This window comes from Perna viridis, chromosome 2, assembly GCF_037379345.1.
Source record: "Perna viridis isolate PV_CMFRI_1.1 ecotype Kerala chromosome 2, ASM3737934v1, whole genome shotgun sequence".
Lineage (NCBI taxonomy): Eukaryota > Metazoa > Mollusca > Bivalvia > Mytilida > Mytilidae > Perna > Perna viridis.
The window spans coordinates 3,698,555-3,721,776 of NC_142446.1; the positions used below are offsets into that span (position 1 = coordinate 3,698,555).

Here is a 23,222-nt window from a genome sequence, read left to right on the forward strand (position 1 = left end):
CAAGTCTATTAGATGATAAAAGATAGACTGTTTGATGGCCCAGATACTTGGTCAGCTCAGCATTATTCAACTTTTCAAAAAAAATTACTCATTTTCAATTTCAAATTCTTCAAATCATCAGGAATCCCTTTCCTATTTGTTCTAACAATTTCAACCCCAAGTTCCAAGTTCCAATAAGTCTTGAGAATTGAGGTGATGAATAGTAATTGCCCCGGTAAAGAATGACTCCAAAATACCCACTCATTAAGTCCCTTATAAGATCATAAGTAGCCCCATTTGGACTGCTTGGAAATGACTGATTTTCCATTATGTATTTTCAATCTTTAACAATATCTTTTGTTGAGTCATATAGCATATAAGCCTTAAGTTCCTATTTATTAGGTTTGTCTGGATTGTAAGTCCTGAAGGATAAATTACCTTATCAATTACAGGCTTCTGTAACAAACTGACATCTGAAGAAGGTGTTAGAGTAGTCTACCAAGTTTATGTAATGGATTAAGACTCACGATATACTTGTCCATATGAAATGTACTTTTCATTGTTTTTCAAATGGAAGAACGGTTAAAGTAGACAAAACCAGTCACAAGGAATAATGTCACAAAATAATAGGGTCTGTTGTCCAGTACTCACTAAAATTCAAGCTGTGCAACAAAAGTCAATGCAAGGAGTAAGGCTATTCATTGTCTAATTTCATGAACTGTAGTATCAACCCAATTCTGGAATCTAGAATATTGATTAAGTTTCTTTATTTGCCATGTTAGAAACAAGAAAAAGCTGAGAGATGATACCTCCCGCTTCAAGTAGATTACACTCTACATTGTGTTAATCTGTCAACTGGATAACCACCCCTAACAGCAACCTGACATTCATTATCTTCATTCATGCAGGTCTACACATGATTATAATACACTGTGTTGTTGAGTTACAATTACATATGTACATGTAAAATGTTCAAACATAGAAAACTCTTTAAGTTGGAATATCTCACACACCAGAGAGTAACTACAATCGTTCACGCAAGTCAAACCTTCCAGTAAAAATGAAGTGGACTTGGCTTAACAAGATATGAACAGACAACCTGATGACAGACAAACAGACTGACAGTGCGATTCCTATATACCACCCCCCACCCCCCACCCCCCATCCCACCCCCAAATTTGTTTGTGGAGGTTATAACAAAAAACCCAATTTTCATAGACTACACAAGAACACATATATGTACATAGCATACAGAAGCAACTCTACCTGACATTCTCCCTTAGCTGTTTGACTAGTTTAATGTTGACATCAGCCTCAAGTAGAGCAGCACAAATCTCCTTAAGCATTCCATTAAGCACCTGCAAAACAAATTAAAACAATCTTTATACATTTTACTATTGTATACATACATTTAGTATTCAGTAGGGTGTGTTTCCATTTTGCCTTAGCTGTGAATGACAAGTAAAAAAAGATAAACAAAAGAAAAGAACTAGAGGCTCAAGAGAACCTGAATCACTCACCTGGTTAACCTTTTGCTACTTTGAAAAAACTTAAGGAATGAGACAGGCTAAGTTAAAATTAACTGAATTGTCAAACGCATGAAATCCTGTTAATAGCATTTTTATGACCTGAACCAGAAATATACTACAGCTTCTAAAATTATTTTCAAAGAACTGTCTTCTGACCCCCATGTTCTGTTTTTAGTACAGGCAGCCATATCTATTCACGGATTAAAAATCACACAGGTCATTTCAACCACAATACACCAAAGAACCAATATGCTTGTTTTCATTAAATGATCTTAAATGGTTCTGGAGAATAAGAATTTCAAAATTGTACATGTGTAAAAAAAATTTTTTAAGAACTGTTTCAGGAGCTGTAACTCCTACATCAGTAGACAAATCATTTTGAAAATTTCGGCACTGGTTGGTCTCATTATGCTGAACAATAATACTCCACAAAAATTTCGCTAAAGGCAACTGTTTTTGAGTTATTTGCATGTATTGCCTTCTGACATCTACGTTCTAATCCAAATGGTCATTTTGTGTGGGATACCCTATGGAACAGAAAATTCAACTTTCATTGAATTATGTGCAATGGTTTTAGAGAAGATTTACAAAGTTGCATATGCCAAAAATGCCAAAAAACTATTTCAGGGACTGTAACTCCTACATCAAATGATGAATTGTTTTGAAAATTTCGTCATAGGTCGGTCTCATGATGCTGAACAATATTACTCTGCAAGAATTTTGCTGATGGCAACAACTTTTGAGTTATTTGCAAAAAACTGCCTTCTGACTGCAATGTTCTATTTTTAGTAACAGGGACCATGTTTTTTCATGGATCAAAAATCCCAACAGTCATTTTGTATGGGATACCATAAGGAACAAATATGCCAACTTTCTTTTAATTCTGTAAGATGGTTTTAGAGAAGAAGATTTTCAAAGGTGTACATGTGAAAAATGTCAAAAAGCTGTTTAAGAGGACATAACTCCAACATCAGCTGACAAATCTTTTTGCCAGAATTTTGCTAAAGGCAACAGTATTTGAGTTATATGCAAAAAAATCCCTCAGACCCCTATGTTCTATTTTTAGTAATGGTGGCCATGTTTTTTCATGGATTATAAATCCCAACAGTCATTTTGTGCACAATACTCTAAGGATCTATCATGCCAAGTTTACATCCTATTCGACTAGTAGTTTCAGAGGAGAAGGTTTTTGATCATTTGTCCACTACAACAATGATAGACACTAAGTGATGGCATAAGCTCACTTGGCACTTTGTTAATGACAATGGACCACAACAGACACCTTGATGGCAATAGTTCATGTGGCCCTTTGGGCCATTTGCACTAAAAATCAGATGAATTTGTTTTAAAATACATTCTTTCTAAAAATGAAGTTTTTTGCCCTATGACCCCTTGTTATTACAAAAAAACAGTGAGAAATATTTCAATACTTATAAATACATGTAGGGATTTCCGAAAGCAATTCAATGAAAAAAAAAAAAAATTCAAAATTATCCAATTTTACACAACCATACATTCTGGAAATAAACAAGAGGCTTCCAGTAGCCTTAATTGCTCACATGGTTAAGTTTTTGCCTTTCAAAGGCAGTAACTCTAACAAGGAGTAGTTTAACAATTTTGACCCATAGAAGACTTTGGTAGGACTTATCATAAGGATTCTTTCATTACTTGAAAGTTTCATTTATTCTGACATTCTATTATAGTTTTCAAGATATTGGCTGAAAACTGTAAAAATAAACATCATTTTTCACCTTTCAGGCAAGAACTGTAACCATGAGTCTTCTGACAACTATGACCCAATGCTGACTTAAATACATGTAGGCCTTATACATGTAATGAGGATCATTTCAGCAATTGATAGAATTTGGCTAAACCCAGGGTGTCAAGCCATTTTTGACCAAAACTTTTGAAAATCCCCATGGGGGTTTTTCAGGTGAAGCGTGTGAAAGGACAATTTCGTGACATATTTTGCAAGCTGTATGGGTTTTACTGTTGTAATGTATGAATAAGACAACCACTCCAGTAATACAGGGCCTTTTTCAGTTGAACTTAATTGATGTTTGTTAGCCTGTTTTTGTGGTGGATTCCTCCAAACCTTACTGAAATGCTTAACTTTAAATTCTAAAATATAAATGAGAAAACATTTTATGTATTTCTACTATCATGAAATGTATTGTGCACATCTTCCCTACACATACTTCTTAAGAAACCTCAATTTTCAAATATTGATATGAATTTATTTCAAACCTCAGCAGTCACACCAACATATTACAAGTCATGCTCCTTTAGTAAGATTGTTTAAAACATCACTCATAATTTGAAACTAGGACTACTTCTTTTCATTAAATGCATAGTATGAGGTGCAGTAATATATGAGGAAATGTAACAAAAATTCAATAATGCAGCTACCAAATTTAAAAAATCATCACAATTAACAATACATAGTATTTCTTTAATCTATTGTAAACAAAATTTTGGGGAAATATACTGTACTGTTGAAATAATAAAAAATATTGAAAATTGTAGGGGAGGCAACTCATTTTGTGTAAACACTGATCAATTTATAATTTGTTCATGTGGTTCTACAAATTTTAGACCTATTAAATTGACAGTATTTTACAAATTAATTGTGCAATAGAAGTTGTTCTTACGAAAGTGATTGGCTGTTCATAAAATAGTAGTAGATCCAATCCAGATTCATTTTCTAACTGTCAATCATCATTATCGATAACCCTGATCAGCTGATTGCTCCTCAGGGATTATTTACCGGTCATCAAACATTCCTTTACCTGTTTAGACAGCAATTAACAACTTTTGTCAGAGTTACAACTCTTCTAATCAAAGAAATGTAATTGAAACACGAATTTAGGGATTTGAATTAGGATTTTTCAAAGTATTTTGACAAAATCAGGTTTTTGGGATAAATTTGACCTGAAAAAATATTATTAAAATTGATGGGGAGCTTCCTCTACTGGCTCTACTGGTACATGTACTTGATGTTGTGTTAAAATTCTGTTAGAATCGGTCAAAGCAAAGTTATTATTGTATGACAACGAAAGTGCAGATGGACAGTCAGACAGACAATGTGATGTCTAAAAGTCAGCAGGGCCCTACTACATTCAAATTATATCAATAGATCATTGCTTGACAAAACATATTATTTGCAAACGAAGATTACTTTTTTGTGAACGGATGGAATACTCCTGGAACACCAGGGCAATATTGCTACATGTAGATCAGGTTACCTTAATACTAAAGACAATAACTACATGTATTAGCATTAACACCACCTATAGCCTTTACTTCAATCTAAAATACTCTTCATTATCAAAATGAAATACATTGGACATGAAAAAATCCTTTTTTTCTATTTAAAAAAATATATATATTATGAAAATATAGGGCATTCAGACAATAAATAGGAAATTTTGGTTGAATATAGGAAATATAGCAAAATTCTGAAAAAATAGGAAAAATACATGAATATAGGATCAGTTGACACCCTGTAAACCTAACGGTTTTGGAGCTAAATGTGAAAAACATCTGTCTGAACCCTATGTTCTATTATTAGTAACAGTGGCCATGTTTTTCTACAGATAAAAAAAAACCATTATAGTTCTATGCAATACACACTAAAGAACATTCATACCAAGTTTGGTTCTGATTGGTCCAGTAGTTTCAGAGGAGAAGATTTATTGAAAGAAGTAAATAAAATTAGGTAAAAAAACATCAAAAAAGGGCAATAACTCCAACATGGTTTAACAGATTAAATGAAAATTTGACCAGAGATAGAGTCATCATGCAGAATACATTAACTCACGTCAGAAATTGGCCAAACCTAAAGTTTTTGGAGATATATGCAAAAAACTTCTGTCTTACCACAATGTTCTAAGACGGCCATGTTTTTTGACGGATCAAAACAAAAAACAAAAAAAACATCAGTTTCTATGCAGAACTTTGGCCAGGTAAGCTAAAATGGACCTTGTAATTCCAATCCAAAACTACGAAAACAAATGCATTTGCAATATACATATTTTGTTTTTTTATCTTACAGACTCACCTTCAGTGAAACTGACTCTCAAAATTGATATTGGAAATGCCAGCATTCAACTGACAACTTGACATGGTTGTTAATTTCAATATTGGAAGTAAACACTGTATGTGGCTAATGATAACCATATTCTTTCAAACTTGTTGTTTTGAATGTGCTATGGCAAAAATTAATGTAAAAAAGCAGATAATACTGTGTTGTGAGCCTTTAATCGACTCTTATCTTTTGTCAAATCAATAGAAGTCTGGTTTATTAATGATATGTATATCAAATTCATACTGTTATAAAAACTCATCAGCTCATTGCCAAGGTAGATAAAGGTGAACAACCAATTATAATGCACAATGAAGGAATATGCAATTTAGATTGAAATTATAATAATACATAATGTATAAACAAACATGAAAAAGATTGACCTGCTAACATTTTTTGCAGCATCTGACAGTAATTTTATAGTTATTTCAGGCTAGTTCCAAACCTGTTAAATGACTAAAATGAGATTTAATTGTTTTAGCCTGTTTTATATATTTATGTTTTATATCCTAATTACCTCTTCATTGATGATTGTTGCATTACTAAGTGACTTGAGTGCAGAAGTAATTTTTCTTCCCAAATCGGCAAGCACCATTGTTGCTGATTTTAATAAATATATTTATTTCCTCTGATGCAATATTAAATATTACTGTCAATATGGAAAGTTCTGGGTAAGAAATACTCGGGATTTCCCCAATGTTATATATAATGTGATAAACGCGAAGAGAAGTAGACTGGATATTCAAACTTCCATCTGTTTTACTGATTCCTGGTTAACAAATGTTCCCTTTGTACATAACAAAGCAGCAAAACTTATGTCACATTTCTCGTTTGCTTGAAGAAAATGACACGTTTATGTAGATTTACTTCCCCTTCTACATGGGTTATATTAAAACCTGAAACGAAACGCGAAATATAATGAAACGAAACAAAATATTTTCGTGCCATTATATTGTACATATGTTTAAAACTAGCCAAAGGTGCAAAAAGCATCACGAGTCAATGGAACAATTTGAATATATACTTGTTACATCAATAATTAAAGTTAAGTAGGCATTTTTAATGATGTTTCAACTCCAGTTGAATCAAGGAGTTAAATATAAATCCTTGGTTGAATTAAAGTTTTTTTTTTTTGTATTCTTGCAACATATTTGGAATGGGTTTCATCGTCTAGAGTATTACGAACAAAACATAGTCGTTCGTTCCGTGGTATTGGTTTAGGCTTATAAATAACGGCCTGTTTCGATGTGATAATTCGCAGCAGGGACTTATTTAACTTCTATCTAATATCAGAGACATATAATTGGAGAGTTCTTCGTGATGTCATCACTTACCTGTGATTTGGTTTTGGTTGACAAAAAATCCATTGAGTGATATGGGGCATCAACTTTAAATCACCATAACTTTTTTTTCATTTTTAAAGATAATTGAAAAATTCTTTTGGTTCCCAAATTTGCTAATAAAATTTTTAAATAAATATTCCGTAATTAGACTATATGTGCATAAGATTTTAATTGAAATTTTATACGAAAATAGAGATTTACATATAAATATCACTACACATTTATTTTTCAAGTAAAAGAGTTATAAATTCATATTCAAAATATGAATTATTTTATCTAAATGAAACATTTTAAAGAACCAAAATTGGATAAAAAAAATAATAAAGTTTTGAAAATTGGGATTCTAATCATGAAATTCTCAATTTTTTATTTAGTTGTTTACTTGCCAACCAATTTGACACTTAATGGTATGCAAATTAGTGAATATGACATCACTAATGAGATTGGCGAACTCTCCTATAGCAACTGGTCAGTTTAAATGTCCCAATAGCTTTGTCAATCCTTTGTATTGTTCATCCTCCCAAGTCAAGATTTTTAGTCCCCCCCCCGCTCACTCAAACCCCTGACTAACTAAGGGGTTTTTTAACGTCCTTGACTATCCTGTCGGGTCTCGCACGGACGACCCAATTTGGTGGGCTTTAAATAATTTTGCTTTTTATTGAAATTGTATTTTTTAAAAAAAAGGTAATATAATAGTAAATTATGAATTGCTCAAATGTTAGAAATTAAATAGTAAATAGTAAAAATGAAATTTGAAAATGGACCATGTAAAGGAGGAAAATGCCATGTTGGATGGAGAAGAGTCAAGGACAACCAGTCGGACCCAGAAGGCGGAAGACCTGTATGATTTAGTTTGCCAAATAGTATATGCGTTTTAGAGTCAAGTAGGTGTGGTTTGGTGAATATCCAAAGGTGCAGTGCATATTTAGTAATTGATAATGTTAGAGTTTTAGTTACCAAAGGTGTATGTTTTTTTTTTTTTTTTTTTTTTTTTTTTTTGGAATGCCGATATGTTTATACCGAGCCAAAAAGTGTATGTAAATTTAGACGGTCTTGTTTAGCCGGGCGTAGTTCCCGGATTTTACCGTGCTAGCACACGACGTTAGTACGCAGTTTCACTTACGCCACACGAGACCGTTCCAGCTCATGCTTCTGGTGAATGGATTGACCATTTTTTTAAATAAGTTAGGAAACTGGATTGATTATCATTGATTAGATTGGTCAACTTTTAGAATTTAACAAGTGTAAATGTAAATCCAAAATTTACATGTGGACTTAACAACAGCCAAAAGTTTAGCCAAAGAAACAAATAAAAAATGTATTTATAAGCCAAAGTAGTAAGATAAAAGATAGTAAAATAAGGAACTTATATGTACTAAGTTGACAACTTGACAGTATAAAATATATTCGAAAACATCCAAATGATGAATGGTTTATGTCTATTTCTTTCTGACCCGTGCAGGTCCGGGTGTCAAAAGAATAGGCCTGCAGCAGCGCTAAGCTTGTCGTAAAAGGCGACTAAATAGTGCTCAGAACCTTAACCAGGGGCTAGGGCGCTCTGCCCACAGAGCAACTGGGTTGTGTGCCCCAGGTGGTGGAATGGAGTACCCCTGGCGTGTCACATGCTGGGGTTGTCGGGCTGACCGCAAACCATAGTGGTACACCGTGTTGGGAAAGATGCCACGTTCCTCGCACGTGTAAAACACTACTGTGGTATTCTCCCGGAGTAGGAACCATAGGGGTCCGCCACAGGAGGCTAAATTGCCCGACCCTACCCACCTCTCCCTATTTCCAGTGGCAATTGAAATTTCTCGCCCCCATTGTCCTTGTGTCCCGTCCCTTTTTTCATTTCATCATTTCATGTTCATTTTACCATCCATTTCATGTTCATCGTCTGAACATAGCTGAAATATTGCTGCTCTGACGTTAAACCCCAACAAACAAACTAAATCTATTTCTTTCTGCATTCGATCACCCCGCCGTTGTGCCCTTTCTTGTGACGTTAGATTACTGTCGACGTCATAAGCAGGACAGTGAATCTTCAAATTCTTCCTTGGCAAAATAAAGGAAAGGCCTTGGCACTCAAAGGGTTAATGGTGATTACCAACTGAATCCCTGGAACTTTCACCATTACGACTAATAACAGATCACTCTTTTTTTTTGCGACGGAACACCAGTAGATGGTATTCCATTGAAGCTTGACTTTAACGAAGACCGAGGGACGTCAAATATTGCAGCTTACGAAAAAATGGTTGAACACACTGGGAAATGGGGAAATGACAGTGGAAACGAAATTGGACGGATGGACTTTAATTAAGGATGCTTTTTGTTACGTTTCGAAGCACACTTTCACGGAAGCAAATATCTATCCTTGGTGAAACGGGAAAGCGAGATTAGTGGAATAGTGGAGAAAGTGGAATATCAGTTCGAACACCCCTACCGGAAACAGTGTCGTTACTCATCTTAGCAGAAAACTCAAGATATTTTGAAATAACGGAAAATCGTCAAATTAAAATAGCACAATAAAGTTTGTTTTTTTTTTTTTGTGTATTGGTGATAGTTTTATTTGTATGTGTGCGACTGGTACTATGAAAGTTTTCTCTCGAATAAAAATGAATCCTCTTTTAGTTTTTGTCTTTTTGTTTGGTTTCTCGTTTTGTTTTTTGCATTTGTTTGGTTTGATTTCAACCTTCTTTGTTTTGTTTTATGTTTGTTTCTGTTTCTGTGTTTCTTTTTTTTTAATTAAAATACTCATTAATTAATTCTTTCAATATTGTGCACTAATTTTCGATCAATTAAAAAAATAACAGTTTTTTTTCAAAGCAGTTTTATTAACCCTTTGTGGACCGGACATTTGTTTTTGCTCCGACGTCACGTTGCCATATATATGACGTTCAACGACGTCACAATATTTGTAATTTAATTAATCGAGCTCCTTGGAACGCCTTTCAGTGGCGATTCATGTAACATACCTTTATCAAACAAAATACAAAGACCAAGATGAAACGTAAATATAAATTCTTGGAACTATATTCTATGAACACATACACAGAAAAATCTGCATTGCATGTAAAGCCATTTATTATCACCTGATATTTCCGAATACAAATCATTCGCATGTTTGTACATTTGTGTCTTGATGGAATATGATAAGGGCAATCTTAAAGTGACATGAACATAAAACGACTGATTATTCAGGTGATACACCATAGCCGCTTGTTTAAACACTTACCATTGTTCTATTGAACTGTTTCTGTTCGTGTATGTAGGATATTATGAGCAATTGAATCAGTAAAAACATTTTTAAGTAGCTAAAAAATCGATTTTTAATTTTGTTTTCTTTTGATTATTTGTGTCATTCTCTTTTCTTTTATTTTATTTATTTTAGGGGGTAAATTTCATTATGGTACAATAATAGTATTTAATGTCTTTCTTTCTCCCAAATATTGTTTCGGTTAAACTTATTTTTATTTTGAGGAAATAAAATGCAAATAAAAATCTAATTTTATTTCAATTATAAGAAATACATTCCCTTCAAATAGTTTTACATTCCTACACTAGTATATACCATGTAACTGTTATTCCTCGTAATTCACACGGGTATGGTATCTCCTGGAACACCTATCAACACCAAGACCGACTTTACACTCAGGACACCACCACTGGATACGGGATTTCCTGACACCCTCATATCCGGAGGAGCATACTACGCATTTCTTACGTTTTCCATCGGGTATTTTTTTCTGGGAAATGTCCCTCCGAAATGCGACTCATGTTCTTGTGTTCTAAACGTACAGTTCTCAGTTGCTGATTTTTAGACCCTTCTCTGTGATCGGCAATAATTTCGTTACGAAGCTGTTGATGAAACCTTAAGTGGTCTAGCTTGGGCTGAACGAATCTCGGTAGCAGATGTAGGCATTGACTAAAATTATAAAAACAAGAACACAATAAAGTATAAAATACAGAAGTGACATAATTAAGGAATATCTTTATAATGGAATTTACCAGTTTGATTCAGGGTAATCCAATAGTACATCTATACACTGTAATGCTCACCAGTAAGATACAAATTGACTACTGTTGCAAAGATAATATGGGAGGCGCTAAGAAACATCCAAAACGGTTATTAACATATTCGGCATTATTTTTTTCCAAAATTTTTCGCCCGACGATTTCAAAGAAAAATTACATAAATATATGGAGACTACATGCATTATTTTCCGTAAAACTAAACGCATGTCTATACTGTTAGTAGCAACTAACTCGGCATTATAATATTAGAACTTTTCCGAGTATTCGTGAATTTGATTTACGCACCGTTGAGAAAAAAAAATTACAAATGAAAACAGACAGACAGCCATAGGGAATTATATATACATAAGACATTTAATAAATCGGATTTGGAATGAAGTATAAATGAATGTACCTGCAGCTGTAACAAAGAAATTGAATAACATCTTTCTCCACATCTTTAAACTCTTGAACTGAGGTTCAAACTGCTGAATCATCTGATCCCCTATATCGACTCTACGCATCCTATAATTGTATCTTTGAATTGCTGCTGGTATGGATATATCTGTCCCTCGGCTGTTTGTAGTGTCAACCATACTGAAATGCAAATACGTATGTTTATTGACTAACGTTCGAATATTGGCCTAAATATGATCAAAACTGCCAATACAGTACAAAATAGAAAAGTGCGCCAATAAGGGATATAGCCGTCCAATACATCATAATGGACAGGTTAAAATCCATATTGGACTAGCATACTAGACTAGTTAGTCAATAAAGGTATAATTGCGTAAGATTTTCCATATTAGCTTAGTTATTGGTCCTTGGCTAGAAATACTGGACTTCGGCTACGCCTCAGTGCAATATGGCTAGCCTCGGATCAGTAAATAAGCCAACATGGGAAACCTTGCGCAATAATACTATAAAACCAACTGAATTTATCGTACAATATGACCATACAGGTATAGAAATCTGGTAAAACATACATGATGCAAAATCTTTAACCCAAAGCATTTGATGACATGTAGAATAATTTAATTCCTCATACAATTATCAGAGTTAGGAATCAAAAATAGTAACATCAACACACAGTATTTGAAATTTCTTATTTAATTATTCAGTCCCACCTCTCAGTACCTTACAGTTGTTCAAAAATATGTGTTTATTTGTAAATGACAATAACTATTAAATAGAAATAATGAAATATTTACATAAAGTTACCAATCATTGTATATAGAATATTACCTAGCACTACCCGCTGATGTAAGAACTGTGACAAGTCGACGATCGGACCAGAAAAATTGCCATTACTGGTCCTTGCGACTTCACAATCATTTCTCCATTTTGTAACCGGGCATTCTTGAAACTTTGGGGCATTCCCTTCCTACTTTTTATATAACAGTGCCTGTGCAAAAGTATCATTGTCCTTCGGGTCATGAACAAGTGAAGAAACTATCTACTTTTACATGGTGCTCTTTATGTAAATGTGGGGTCATTAAGTCCATGACAACCTGGTATCCCTGGAATTAATTCACATGCAAGTAGTCACTAAATGCACTAAGACAGAAGAAAAAAAATCCAAACAACGGACATGCCCCATTTTTGTTGATATTGGATAAATTTTATCATCTTTTAATTCTGGTATGAGAATACGACCAAAAGTGTTTTGAATCCTTGATGTAAATGGATAATTCTTGCCATCATTAAAATTGCTAAGATTTTTAAAATAAAAAATATTAAATTTTCCAAAAGCTTTTTATTTATAAATAAAATCCGATTTTTATGGCGGTGGTTTCAATTCAATATTTCAACATAGCAATAGTATAGAGACAACTATCCCATTATACTTTATTTACTTTAAATTAAAAGTGAATCCTCAAATCCTAGTTTGATTTATGTATAGAAGACAGTACCTGTCCGTTTGGACTTCTATGTTCATTCCTCCTTCCTTTGTGGCAACATCCCTTCGGCTCGTGCGTATGGAGTGTTCATATCACAACTTATACGTTATGCCAGAGCTTGCCGAAACTACGCAGACTTTTTGTATCGCGCTAGAACTCTAACAAATAGGCTTCTGAAACAGGGTTATGTTGCTACAGAAGTTTTATGGTCATCATGAACTAGTGGATCGTTATGGTGTATCCATCAGCACCATGAAAACTGATTTATTCAACGGATCATAGTTTTCCTCGTTTGTCTACCCCGGACTTGACTTTATATGAGCAACTCGGCGGGTGTTTCTAGAAAAGCAGAGGACGCTTACCCTACCGGTGCACCTGGTCCATGCTCCCAGTTTTTAGTGGAGTCCGAGTTGCTCATATACTTTTGTTACTTTGTATGTATGATTTTAGTTACTTTATGTTCTTTGTTGTGTATGTCTGTTTTCCATGTCTGGTCTTTGTCCCTGGATTACATTGTTTTGATTACCGCTATAACATTGGTTCCCTTGGTTACTCTTTTGTAAACATTTATATGGTATGTGTAGCCCGTAGTAGAAACTGCCGTCACCCATGACTTTACACCTCATTTATGAGTTTTCTTGTTAGATAGGTATTGCACCAGTTGATGCCTCCCCTTAAATCTTACCATCCGTTCATCAACACACACACATTTTGATGCAATCTGTCGTGAAAAATAATACAATGTTTAAGTTAACGGACACAGCGTGTAAAATAAATCCACAATGACATTTAAATTTATTTCATTGTCAATATATGTCAGAAATTTCAAAAGATTTACTAATCGTAGTCTGTCCATATTCTTAACGTCAGTGTAATTTATTGTAATAACTTGCATGTAAGTTGATATTTTATTTCGACGATTTCGATATGCAAAATTAGAAACTTAATTAGATGACGAGATAATTTTTTTAAATAAGTCTCTGAAAAATGAATTAAAAAGAGTTGTTTTTTTTTTTCAACTATAAAAAGTAGGAAATAATATGTATCTTGCAATATCAATAGAATACATTGCAAATAAAGACGGATAACTTGGAAACGGTTCAGTGACGTCACTTGAGAAAAACTTGGTGTGTGTCCATGGACTGACTCCGTGCATTATTCTCCCAATATGATTCATATGTTGGCTTTTTTACAACTCCCATAGTGAGCACCAAACCTATAAATGCGAGCATTTCCTGACGGTTTACCGGTGTCCAATACCTACATCTAACATATTTTGGTAATATTCTCGGTGGCCTTGTCTTAGCAGCTATACTTTGTTCTGCATATCTGTTTGTTTATGTAATTAAAATGTCAACAATACTATTATCTACAACCTCTAAAAACTTCAAATAGTAATCCAATATATAGATATGTTGGTTCCAAAGTTGACAGAACCAGTTACCTCAATAAAAGTTGGATCTAATAGTGAAAAACTTGCTGGATCGACTACGTTAAAGCATGGTCCTCGGTTTATACGGGCTCCACCGTCAATATCCTGATCAGAATCTGTATCGGAAAACGCTACATTAGAATCTATAACCGATCCATAATCAGATATGCCATCGTCGGCAATATTTTGCGGATCCGTCTATATTATGACGTCATGTACGCAACAACGTCACAATGCGACGTCGTCATACATTTTCGAACACACATATCCGTTATTTTCCTAACTTTATACAAAATGTTTTAGCTTAAACCTTTGAGTGCCAGGGCTTTTCCTTTATTTTGCCAAGGAAGAATTTGAAGATTCAAATTTAACTGTCCTGCTTATGACGTAGACAATAACCTAACGTCACAAGAAAGGGCAACAACGGCGGGGTGATCGAACGCAGAAAGAAATAGACGAAAAATATCATCTGGATGTTTTTAAATATATGTATATATTACTGTCAAGTTTTAGCACATATACGTAATGACGTACTTACATACATAAAAATGTACCAAAAATTGAAAAGAAAAAAAGTAAAAAAATATTGTAAAAAGAATATAATTAGACATTTCACAAGAAGTGTTTTCAACTTGTCGATTTTCTAAGTAAATCTTATTTACCGCATTAGACCTTTTTAATACTTAAACCTATAGTTAGCACACAAAAATATTTCACAAGCCGCTATATTTACACTGATATTGATTTGAAAAGGATATAATAAGCTATTAAAACATCTAAGAAGTAAGTTGAATTTCATATCCATTCTCCTTCAATAAGTACAGTTTAAAAAACAAATAGAAGTAAAAAAAAAAACTAATTACTTTATTACAAATCCTATATGAGAGAGTTTACTCATTGCTTTCATGTATCCAAACTAATGGGACTATGTATGAAATGACACCTGCGTTCCAAAGCTAGAAACATAGGAGCAGTTTCTTTTTCTTTCCATATGATGTAGCTTGCAATGTTGTGTTTGGTTAAATGGTTTGTTTATGCCAGCAGTTATATTAGCAGCTTATAATTCGGGACATTGAAAGGAATCCTACAAACTTTTGTAAAACCTTTAGGAAATATATAACCTTCTCTTTTCCCTAATTAGTGAGTACTTGGCGCTAGTACATGTTAGAAGATTAGTTTTCATAATGATATGTTCAGCTGACAAATTCTTCCGTGCAATCGATGTCAACTTTGAGAGAAATCATTGCGCAATATTTGCGATTTTATTAGTAATAAATACATGCACATAATGTATCGTTGAAATTATATGTTTATATAGTTTAAAGTTTATCATTATTTTTCTGTTTTGCTTTTTTTTGTTATTTCTTTTACACGTTTTTCTATTTTTTCCCTGTACGAAATACTTAAGAATACATGTTGATTTAAGTAGATTGCACTGGAGGTAAAAACCAAGAGAAGTTAATAAAATGTGAATATTTGATCAATAGATGACGACGAGCAGAAACAAGAACAAAATTTGCAAGGAATTTTTTTTGGGCGTTTTTTTAATATGTACAGTCTACCCCGTGAAGCATCTCACGAATAATCACGTTCAGAACTGTGACGTCACTGACATTATTGCAGAACAATCGACTTGCTGAATGTGTAGATAACAGTTTCCAAGGCAATATATAGGCTCTTGGCAAAATACGAGAGTATGAAAAGCCTATTTATAGGCTCTTTGGCATAGTAAGGGTTAAAATATGATAGTTTCAACTTTATTTATTGTTTTAGTAAAAAGTCGTAAAAACGACGAAAATGTCGCTTTTGGCGCTCTAGCGGTAAACGACAAAAATGTCGCTTTGGCGCTAAAAGGGTTAACAAGTTCTGTGCCACTTGTTGTTTCCATGGCGTCACAGTAGCAAGGCCTTTGTGACGACAAAACGTGACATTGAGAGCCAAAAAGGGGAGGATTCATAAAGGAAAGTTTTGGTAGTTCGTCATTCATTTCATATATAAATTTTAATATCCTTGGCTGGGTGATTGGACTCGGGAAGATTTGAAGTGAAAAATACTTTGAAATCGTCTGGTTTCTTTTCTTTGGAATGTTTGCGTTGGGTGACGTCAACATGTTTCCTACGAATCGGAATCATAACGTTTCGCGCGCTTTTCATTTTTGGGTATTTTTGACGTTTTTAGAGCATGAGAAAAACAGAATCTACACTCAAAGCTTGTTGATTATGAATTTCTCACATCTCGTGAAATAAATTTTAAAGTTTAATAGCTCGGCAAGCCTCGCGATCATTCTCATTCTCACCACAACGTTTCAATGTCGTCTGCCGAAACGTAGGCGTTATATTTGGATGGCCACCCTTGAAATTTATAAATACTCAGTTTTTCCTCCACGCTTTCGCTTTTTAATTATTTTCCCACAATTCATAGACTGTTTTCATCTTTGTCTACTCGCTGCAATTCGCTCTCCTAAAATGTATCCTTAATAGATTCATCTCTATAAAAATCAGTTAACGTGTACAGGTTGATGTTCTGACGCTTAAACCGGTGTGCCACTTTAAAAAAATTCCACTGTACACTTTTGACTGTAACTACGATCGAAAATATGTTTGGTGTGTGAAATTAGAACCAGTGAACCAATTTTAAACTTGTATTGTCGCTTCCGTCTTTTTGCTTTCTTCTCCCGCACCTCTAACTTGACTAGGGATTCTGTACGACTCGGTTTTTCTCTTTCTTGACAGGGACCGTTCAAGTACTGCTGAGCCCACACGCCAGCCTCGTTGTGTTCATTCACGTCGTTAGGTGCTAAATTACTTAGAGATCTGTGAGGTGTGATGTTGTAACTTTGAACTATTTTTTATAAGATATCCAGATATCGATGCGATCTTTTCCTGGTGAAGTATCGGAAAAGTTTATTTCGAATGGTCTGAATTACGCGTTCAGCGTAATTTGCTTTCTTCTCGTTCTGCGAGACAAAGTGGCGTACATTGTATTCCTGAAACAATCGCTGTAACAATTTCGACAGGAAACACCGGTCTTTATCCGTGCGAACTTTTTTCGAGTGGTGTTTGCTACTGCCGATTTTGATTTTGCAGCTTCCATCCAAAGGTGTCGACTGAAAACGTCAGCACATACAAATACCCCGAATTTGAATTGGAAATATTACTTGAATTAAATCGGTGTCCAGGTGTTTTTTTGCAAAGAATAATTGTCTTGTGCATTTAACCATCGTCGAATTTTGTGAACTTTTTTCCCATTAGCATTCACAACTTGATACAATTTACTGGTGTGAATACGTCATGGCATAACGGACCCCCTAAAAAAAATGGGGACTTTTCGGTAATTTCCATTGGTAATTTGGTGTAATCATATAATTTGAATGACCTGAGTAACTCATTCTCAGGTGTGAACTAACGAGCAGGTGGTCGTGTTCCATTTGGTTACATGTATTCAGCTGGGTCGTGTTTTAATTTTTTTTACCAATTTTATTTAAAAAAAACACGTTATGTTTTCTTTTGTTTATTTGATATTCGTTGTTTTTGTATGAACAAACCAAGGAGAAGCGGCTCTACAGATGACAACTCTTCCCGGTATTTTATTTCAGGATATGACTACTGCTGATTTGCAAGAGATGTTGAATTAGATTGAGCCGTGGAAGGTGAAAGAATGTACCTGCATCATTAATATATATCCCTTAAAAGGAGGACGCGGATCGATATAGAGGTGCCGCTCATTGACAACGATAACTGAGTTAACTGCTTAATTGTGATTTAATTACGACTCCCAATTTTTGTCAATCTGTTGTTAATGAGTTGTCCCTCACTGACAAAGGTAATTGAGTTAACACCTATGTAATGACATCATAATGTGCTAATTACATTAAGGAGCCCCTCAATCCCCTCAAACCCCTAACAAAATGGTGGGGGCACTCTCATTTTATACTACTTATTTAGTAAAATGATTTTATTTTCACACCTTAAGTTTTCTATAAATTTGTCCTCTTGGTTGTATTATCAACTTCGTTCTGTATAGTTATGGCAAGAAAAAGCATCAATATCCGATTTGTACCTTCATTTTCCGGAGCTGAAAAACAGCATGACAGCTTCATTTGCGTATACTTGTATATTGAGAGCCAAACCAGTCTCGGAAAATATTCCCTAGTTTCGATAATTAAGTACAAATTTAAATCGAATCAAAGCTCTTCCAAGATAGGGTTGGTCATAATAGTCTGCAGTATTACGATTATTTCAAGATCCTAAATTCCAGAGATGATGATAATGATTCAGCTGACATTAACATCAACCAGATTTGTGATGGTACTGTGAATGAAGAAATCTTAAACAGTGTTTTAACAGAGCAAGAAGTTGTTGATGCCATCAAGAATCTTAAAAAACGGAAAGTATGCAGGTACAGACAATATTATAAACGAGTTTTTAAAATACTCTGATGAGAATTTGATATCTATTTATTGTAAGCTATTTAATATAATTTTAGATTCAGGTGTCATACCAGAGTCTTGGACAACTGGTATCATTATACCAGTGTATAAAAATAAGGGTTCTAAGACAGACCCAACTAATTATAGACCTATCACCTTGATCAGCTGTCTTGAAAAAATTTTCACATCCATTATTAACATGTGACTTAGTTCACTTGCAAGTGAAATTAATCTGCTTTCAGAAAAACAAGCAGGCTTCAGAAAAGGTTACTCTACAGTTGACAACATATTTGTATTGCATGCTCTGGTTGAATTATATTTTGCATTTGGAAAGAAACTTTTTTTTGTACTTTTATTGATTTTAAAAAGGCGTTTGATTCTGTTTCCAGGTCTTGTCTTTGGGAAAAGCTGCAAAATTATGATAAAAATGGGAAGTGTTTCAAAGTGATTTATATGTACCAAGGAATCAAATCACGTGTTAGATGTAATGGTTGTGAATCGGATTTCTTTCCAGGTTTAACAGGGGTCAGACAAGGTGAAAATTTATCTCCTTGTCTCTTTTGTATATTTTTGAATGATTTAGAGGATTATTTTAAAAAGTTTAGAAGGTCAAGGGTTAGATACTATCAAGACTAGATTTAGTGAAGAACTCCATATTTATTTTGAGTTATTTGTGATTTTGCCGACGATACAGCTATTTTATCAGAATCAGAGGAAGGTATGCAACGATGTTTAAATATTTTTCAGTCATACTGTGATAAACACTTCTAAAACAAAGGTTATTGTTTTCAGTAAAAGAAAGTGCAAGGATGATTTTTTATTTACTTTATATGGCGAAAATTTAGAACGTGTTGATACTTTTTCATATTTAGGTGTTATATTCAAGTATAATGGTTATTTAATTTTAACTGGAAAGAAAATGATAAATCAGTCACAAAAAGCTTTACACTTAATTTATAAATGTATTCGAAATGAAAATATTCAAATAGTCTTACAATTAAAAATGTTTGATTCAATTATTGAACCAATTTTACTATATGGTTGCGTTTAAAATATTGTAAGCGAATATTGAAAGTATGAAATACTACTCCAAATTTTTGTGTCTATGGGTAATTGGGAAGATTTCCACTAGAAAATCGTGTAAAAATGAGAATGGCATCTTATTGGAGCAAACTTATGTCAAATGAATCTAAATTAAGCAGTATTCTTTATAAACGTATGTTAAATCTTAATGATCAGTATTCTTTCAAATGGATTAATTGTATAAAATTTTTATTTTACAAGAATGGCCTTGGGTATATTTGAGTGAATCAATCAGATTTTTATCAAAAGAAGATGTATCTTAAGCAGATTTTATCAGATCATTTTTTTTTGCAAGATGGAATAATGAAATTTCAACATCTTCTAGAGGACAGTGTTATATATCTGTACATAACGGGAGAGCAGGATTTGACTCCCAAAATTATACTCCGCCACCGAGGATCGAATCCTATACCGCTCGGTGACAAACCAGCAACAAACCGATTCGGCTAAAGAATTAATCCTTTAGTTAAGTCAATTAACTGGCTATTTAAATATCACTACCTACTACAACACAGGTAGGCCGTCCTGTCACATATCTTTTAAAAATGAATTTGGTTTAGAGAAATATTTAATTCGGATGAATGAAAAAAAATAAGTATGGTTAACAAAATTTAGAGTTTCTAATTTGAGAATTCCTGTAGAAACAGAAAGGTAGAAAATATTCCTAAACATGAAAGGTTTTGTACTCTATGTGAAAATAGTATTGGTGATGAATTTCATCTGTTATTTATATGCCAAAGTGTATAGCAAGCCAAAGTGGATAAAAATGCATATAAATCAATTATAAATATTTATAACTCAATCCAAAGTGGAAAAAATGCCTATTTATAAATATTTTTATAGATGAATTATAAATATTTATAAGTGTCTTGGATTTATAAATATTTATAATCCAACTATAAATATTTATAAGTGATTTATGAATATTAACAAATGAATTATAAATATGTATAAATGAATTATACATATGTATAAATGAATTATAAATATTTATAAATATAAGACAGTTATTAATATTTATAATTCATTTGTAATATTTATAATTCATTTTTAAATATTTATAATTTAATTATAAATATTTATAAATAGGCATTTTTGTCCACTTTGGCTTGCCATATAAAAGTGAAGTAATTGTCAGTTTGAGAAATAGATTTTTACCAGATTACTATATCAAATATCCAAGTTAGTTAAAATGGAAGGTTTGCTATCAATTTGTAACGGTGAGGTTTACAAACGACTTTGTATTTTTATAAAAAGAAAAGCTGCATTATTTTGAAACCATACATAATTATATTGTCTATTGTTATTGTGAATACTATATTAGTATTTTCGATATAATTTCGATATAATGAACCAAATCGTAATCAAAAACATAATTAAACGATACAAATCGAAACGGAATTAAGCAAAAAGAAATCTTATAAGACGTTTCGCAAATTTTAAGAACCATAATATTTACCAGTGTCGGACAATTCGACCCAAAGACATTTCGGATCATGGCAACCAATAATTCCTTATGAATGCCGGAGATTTTGGTCAATAGATATATCAGACATTGACAATTAGTATTGTAGTAGGGTTGGGGCACTAGGCCAAAGAAAATTAACTGCTTACTATATGTATAACTACATTTATTAGTTCGAGCACTTTCCGTCAACTTTGGACATACAGGAAAGAAAAACACCCTGTAATATAATAATGACAATAAGCTACATATATGGAAAGTGTACAACATTATAAATAATAACACCTAAAAGTATTCACACATTAAAGCACATAGCAGAGTTCTCTTAGAACAACCGGGCACTATATTTTAAAAGGAAATAACTAACTGCGTCTTGTAAGTAGTGCATGTGTCTACACTGCAAAATGAATATAGAATGTTTTGCTAACTTAAGACAAAAATACAGATTAACTACTAAATCAATTATGCGCTGTTCCAGAATTCACATAATACGAATTGCTTGTATAACTACGCAGTTCAAAATATAGAAAATATAAAACACAATCATTCTCTTAAAATAACTTAGCAATTAAAGTATACTTTGTAAGTTTGTACAAAGGCTTTTCGTACGTCTCGAATAAACAGGTATCAAACAGTCGTACCTGCAGTACAATATACAAATCATAATACCTTTTTTTCAGAAATAGTGCTGCGGAAAACAAAATTTACATCATAGTTATAAATGAATACAGTTTAGATATTTGGCACTTTACCAACGAAAATGTACGTTCGCACATATTTTAGTGAATCAGGTTTTAGACATTTTAACTTTTAAACCGCAACTGGTTTTCTTTAAAATAAATTGCGTTAAATCTTTTTACCAACTATCGCTCGTCAGTTACTCACTTCGACCGCACATCTGCTCAAAGCCATTCATACCTATACTTACACTAAATCGTGAATTTTAGAGCTAGAAAATTAGAATAATTAGTAAAGAGAATGGAAAACTAACCTGAGAATAAATATTGAATCAGTACACAAAATTCTACAATACTCCCTGTAACATTAGCACATCTGATAAGCTCGACTATTAAATTCCCTCTGACAAGATTCCCGCCGAATAATTTCAATCTGAACTCAAACCAGTAAAATTCAATACCTAAAACACAAATTTCACACATGAGCGAATCTGAAGTACCTGAACTACATGAATCTACTCCCAGTACAAATATAGCTTGAATAAACAAAAAAAAAAATAAGACACTACAATACAAATATAATCTGTACTGAAATATAAAAATAATTAACACAACGAAAATGCACAAGTAAAACTATAAATATACATACATACCAAAAATACCACCATACCACACATTCCCCCCAACTGCAAAAATAACGTCCCGTCATTACAGCTAGTGTGGATGGATGATGTCTAGTACAGAAAGAGCTGATTCTCTGGTTAAGCCAGTCTCTCTAAACAGAGGTGTCTGTGCTAAAGTTGCCAGCTATTCAGCTTTCTGTCGCCACTAAGGTAAACTGGACGGTACAGCTGCCATGCTGGTTTCAAACTGTCCAGATCGAAGCCAAGCTGGTTATCTTCGCATCCTACCAGACCGTCTGACATGCATGGGTGATGCCTGTTCTGACTCCTCAGACATATCACTATGGACGGAGTGACCATCAGTGATATCCTCAGCATTGAAAGCACTTCTCTGTGACTCCTCAGATTGGGCGTCCCCAATCGAGCTGCCATTGTCAATTGGTACATCCATGTTAACAGCATGTCTCAGCAAGAGTTGACTCGCTGTCTACTGTCCACACGGACCCAACATCGGACTCCTCAATTACTGTTGATTCAGTTTCATCAACTGATTCGTCTTCTGTCGACTTTGCTGTTTTTAGTCTAGTTCTTGGGCGTGGCACTAGCTTTGGTTTTTCTGCAAGCCTACCCTGGTCTCTAATGTAACCCACAGGAAGTAACAAGTTT

General features: G+C 33.6%; 1 protein-coding gene across 1 annotated transcript in view; it reads right to left on the reverse strand.

Moving 5' to 3' along the window:
- The window catches only part of LOC148623331 (signal recognition particle subunit SRP54), a 30,226-nt gene extending 23,753 nt beyond the window's left edge, over positions 1-6,473 (reverse strand). The window contains exons 1-2 of the mRNA XM_088565114.1: positions 6,110-6,473; positions 1,246-1,337 (exon numbers count right to left, since the gene is read on the reverse strand). Of these exons, the coding sequence (XP_088421240.1) occupies positions 1,246-1,337; positions 6,110-6,187 (170 nt within the window). The 5' untranslated portion in view covers positions 6,188-6,473. The remainder of the gene's footprint in view (positions 1-1,245; positions 1,338-6,109) is intronic.
- Positions 6,474-23,222: the final 16,749 nt, after the last annotated feature.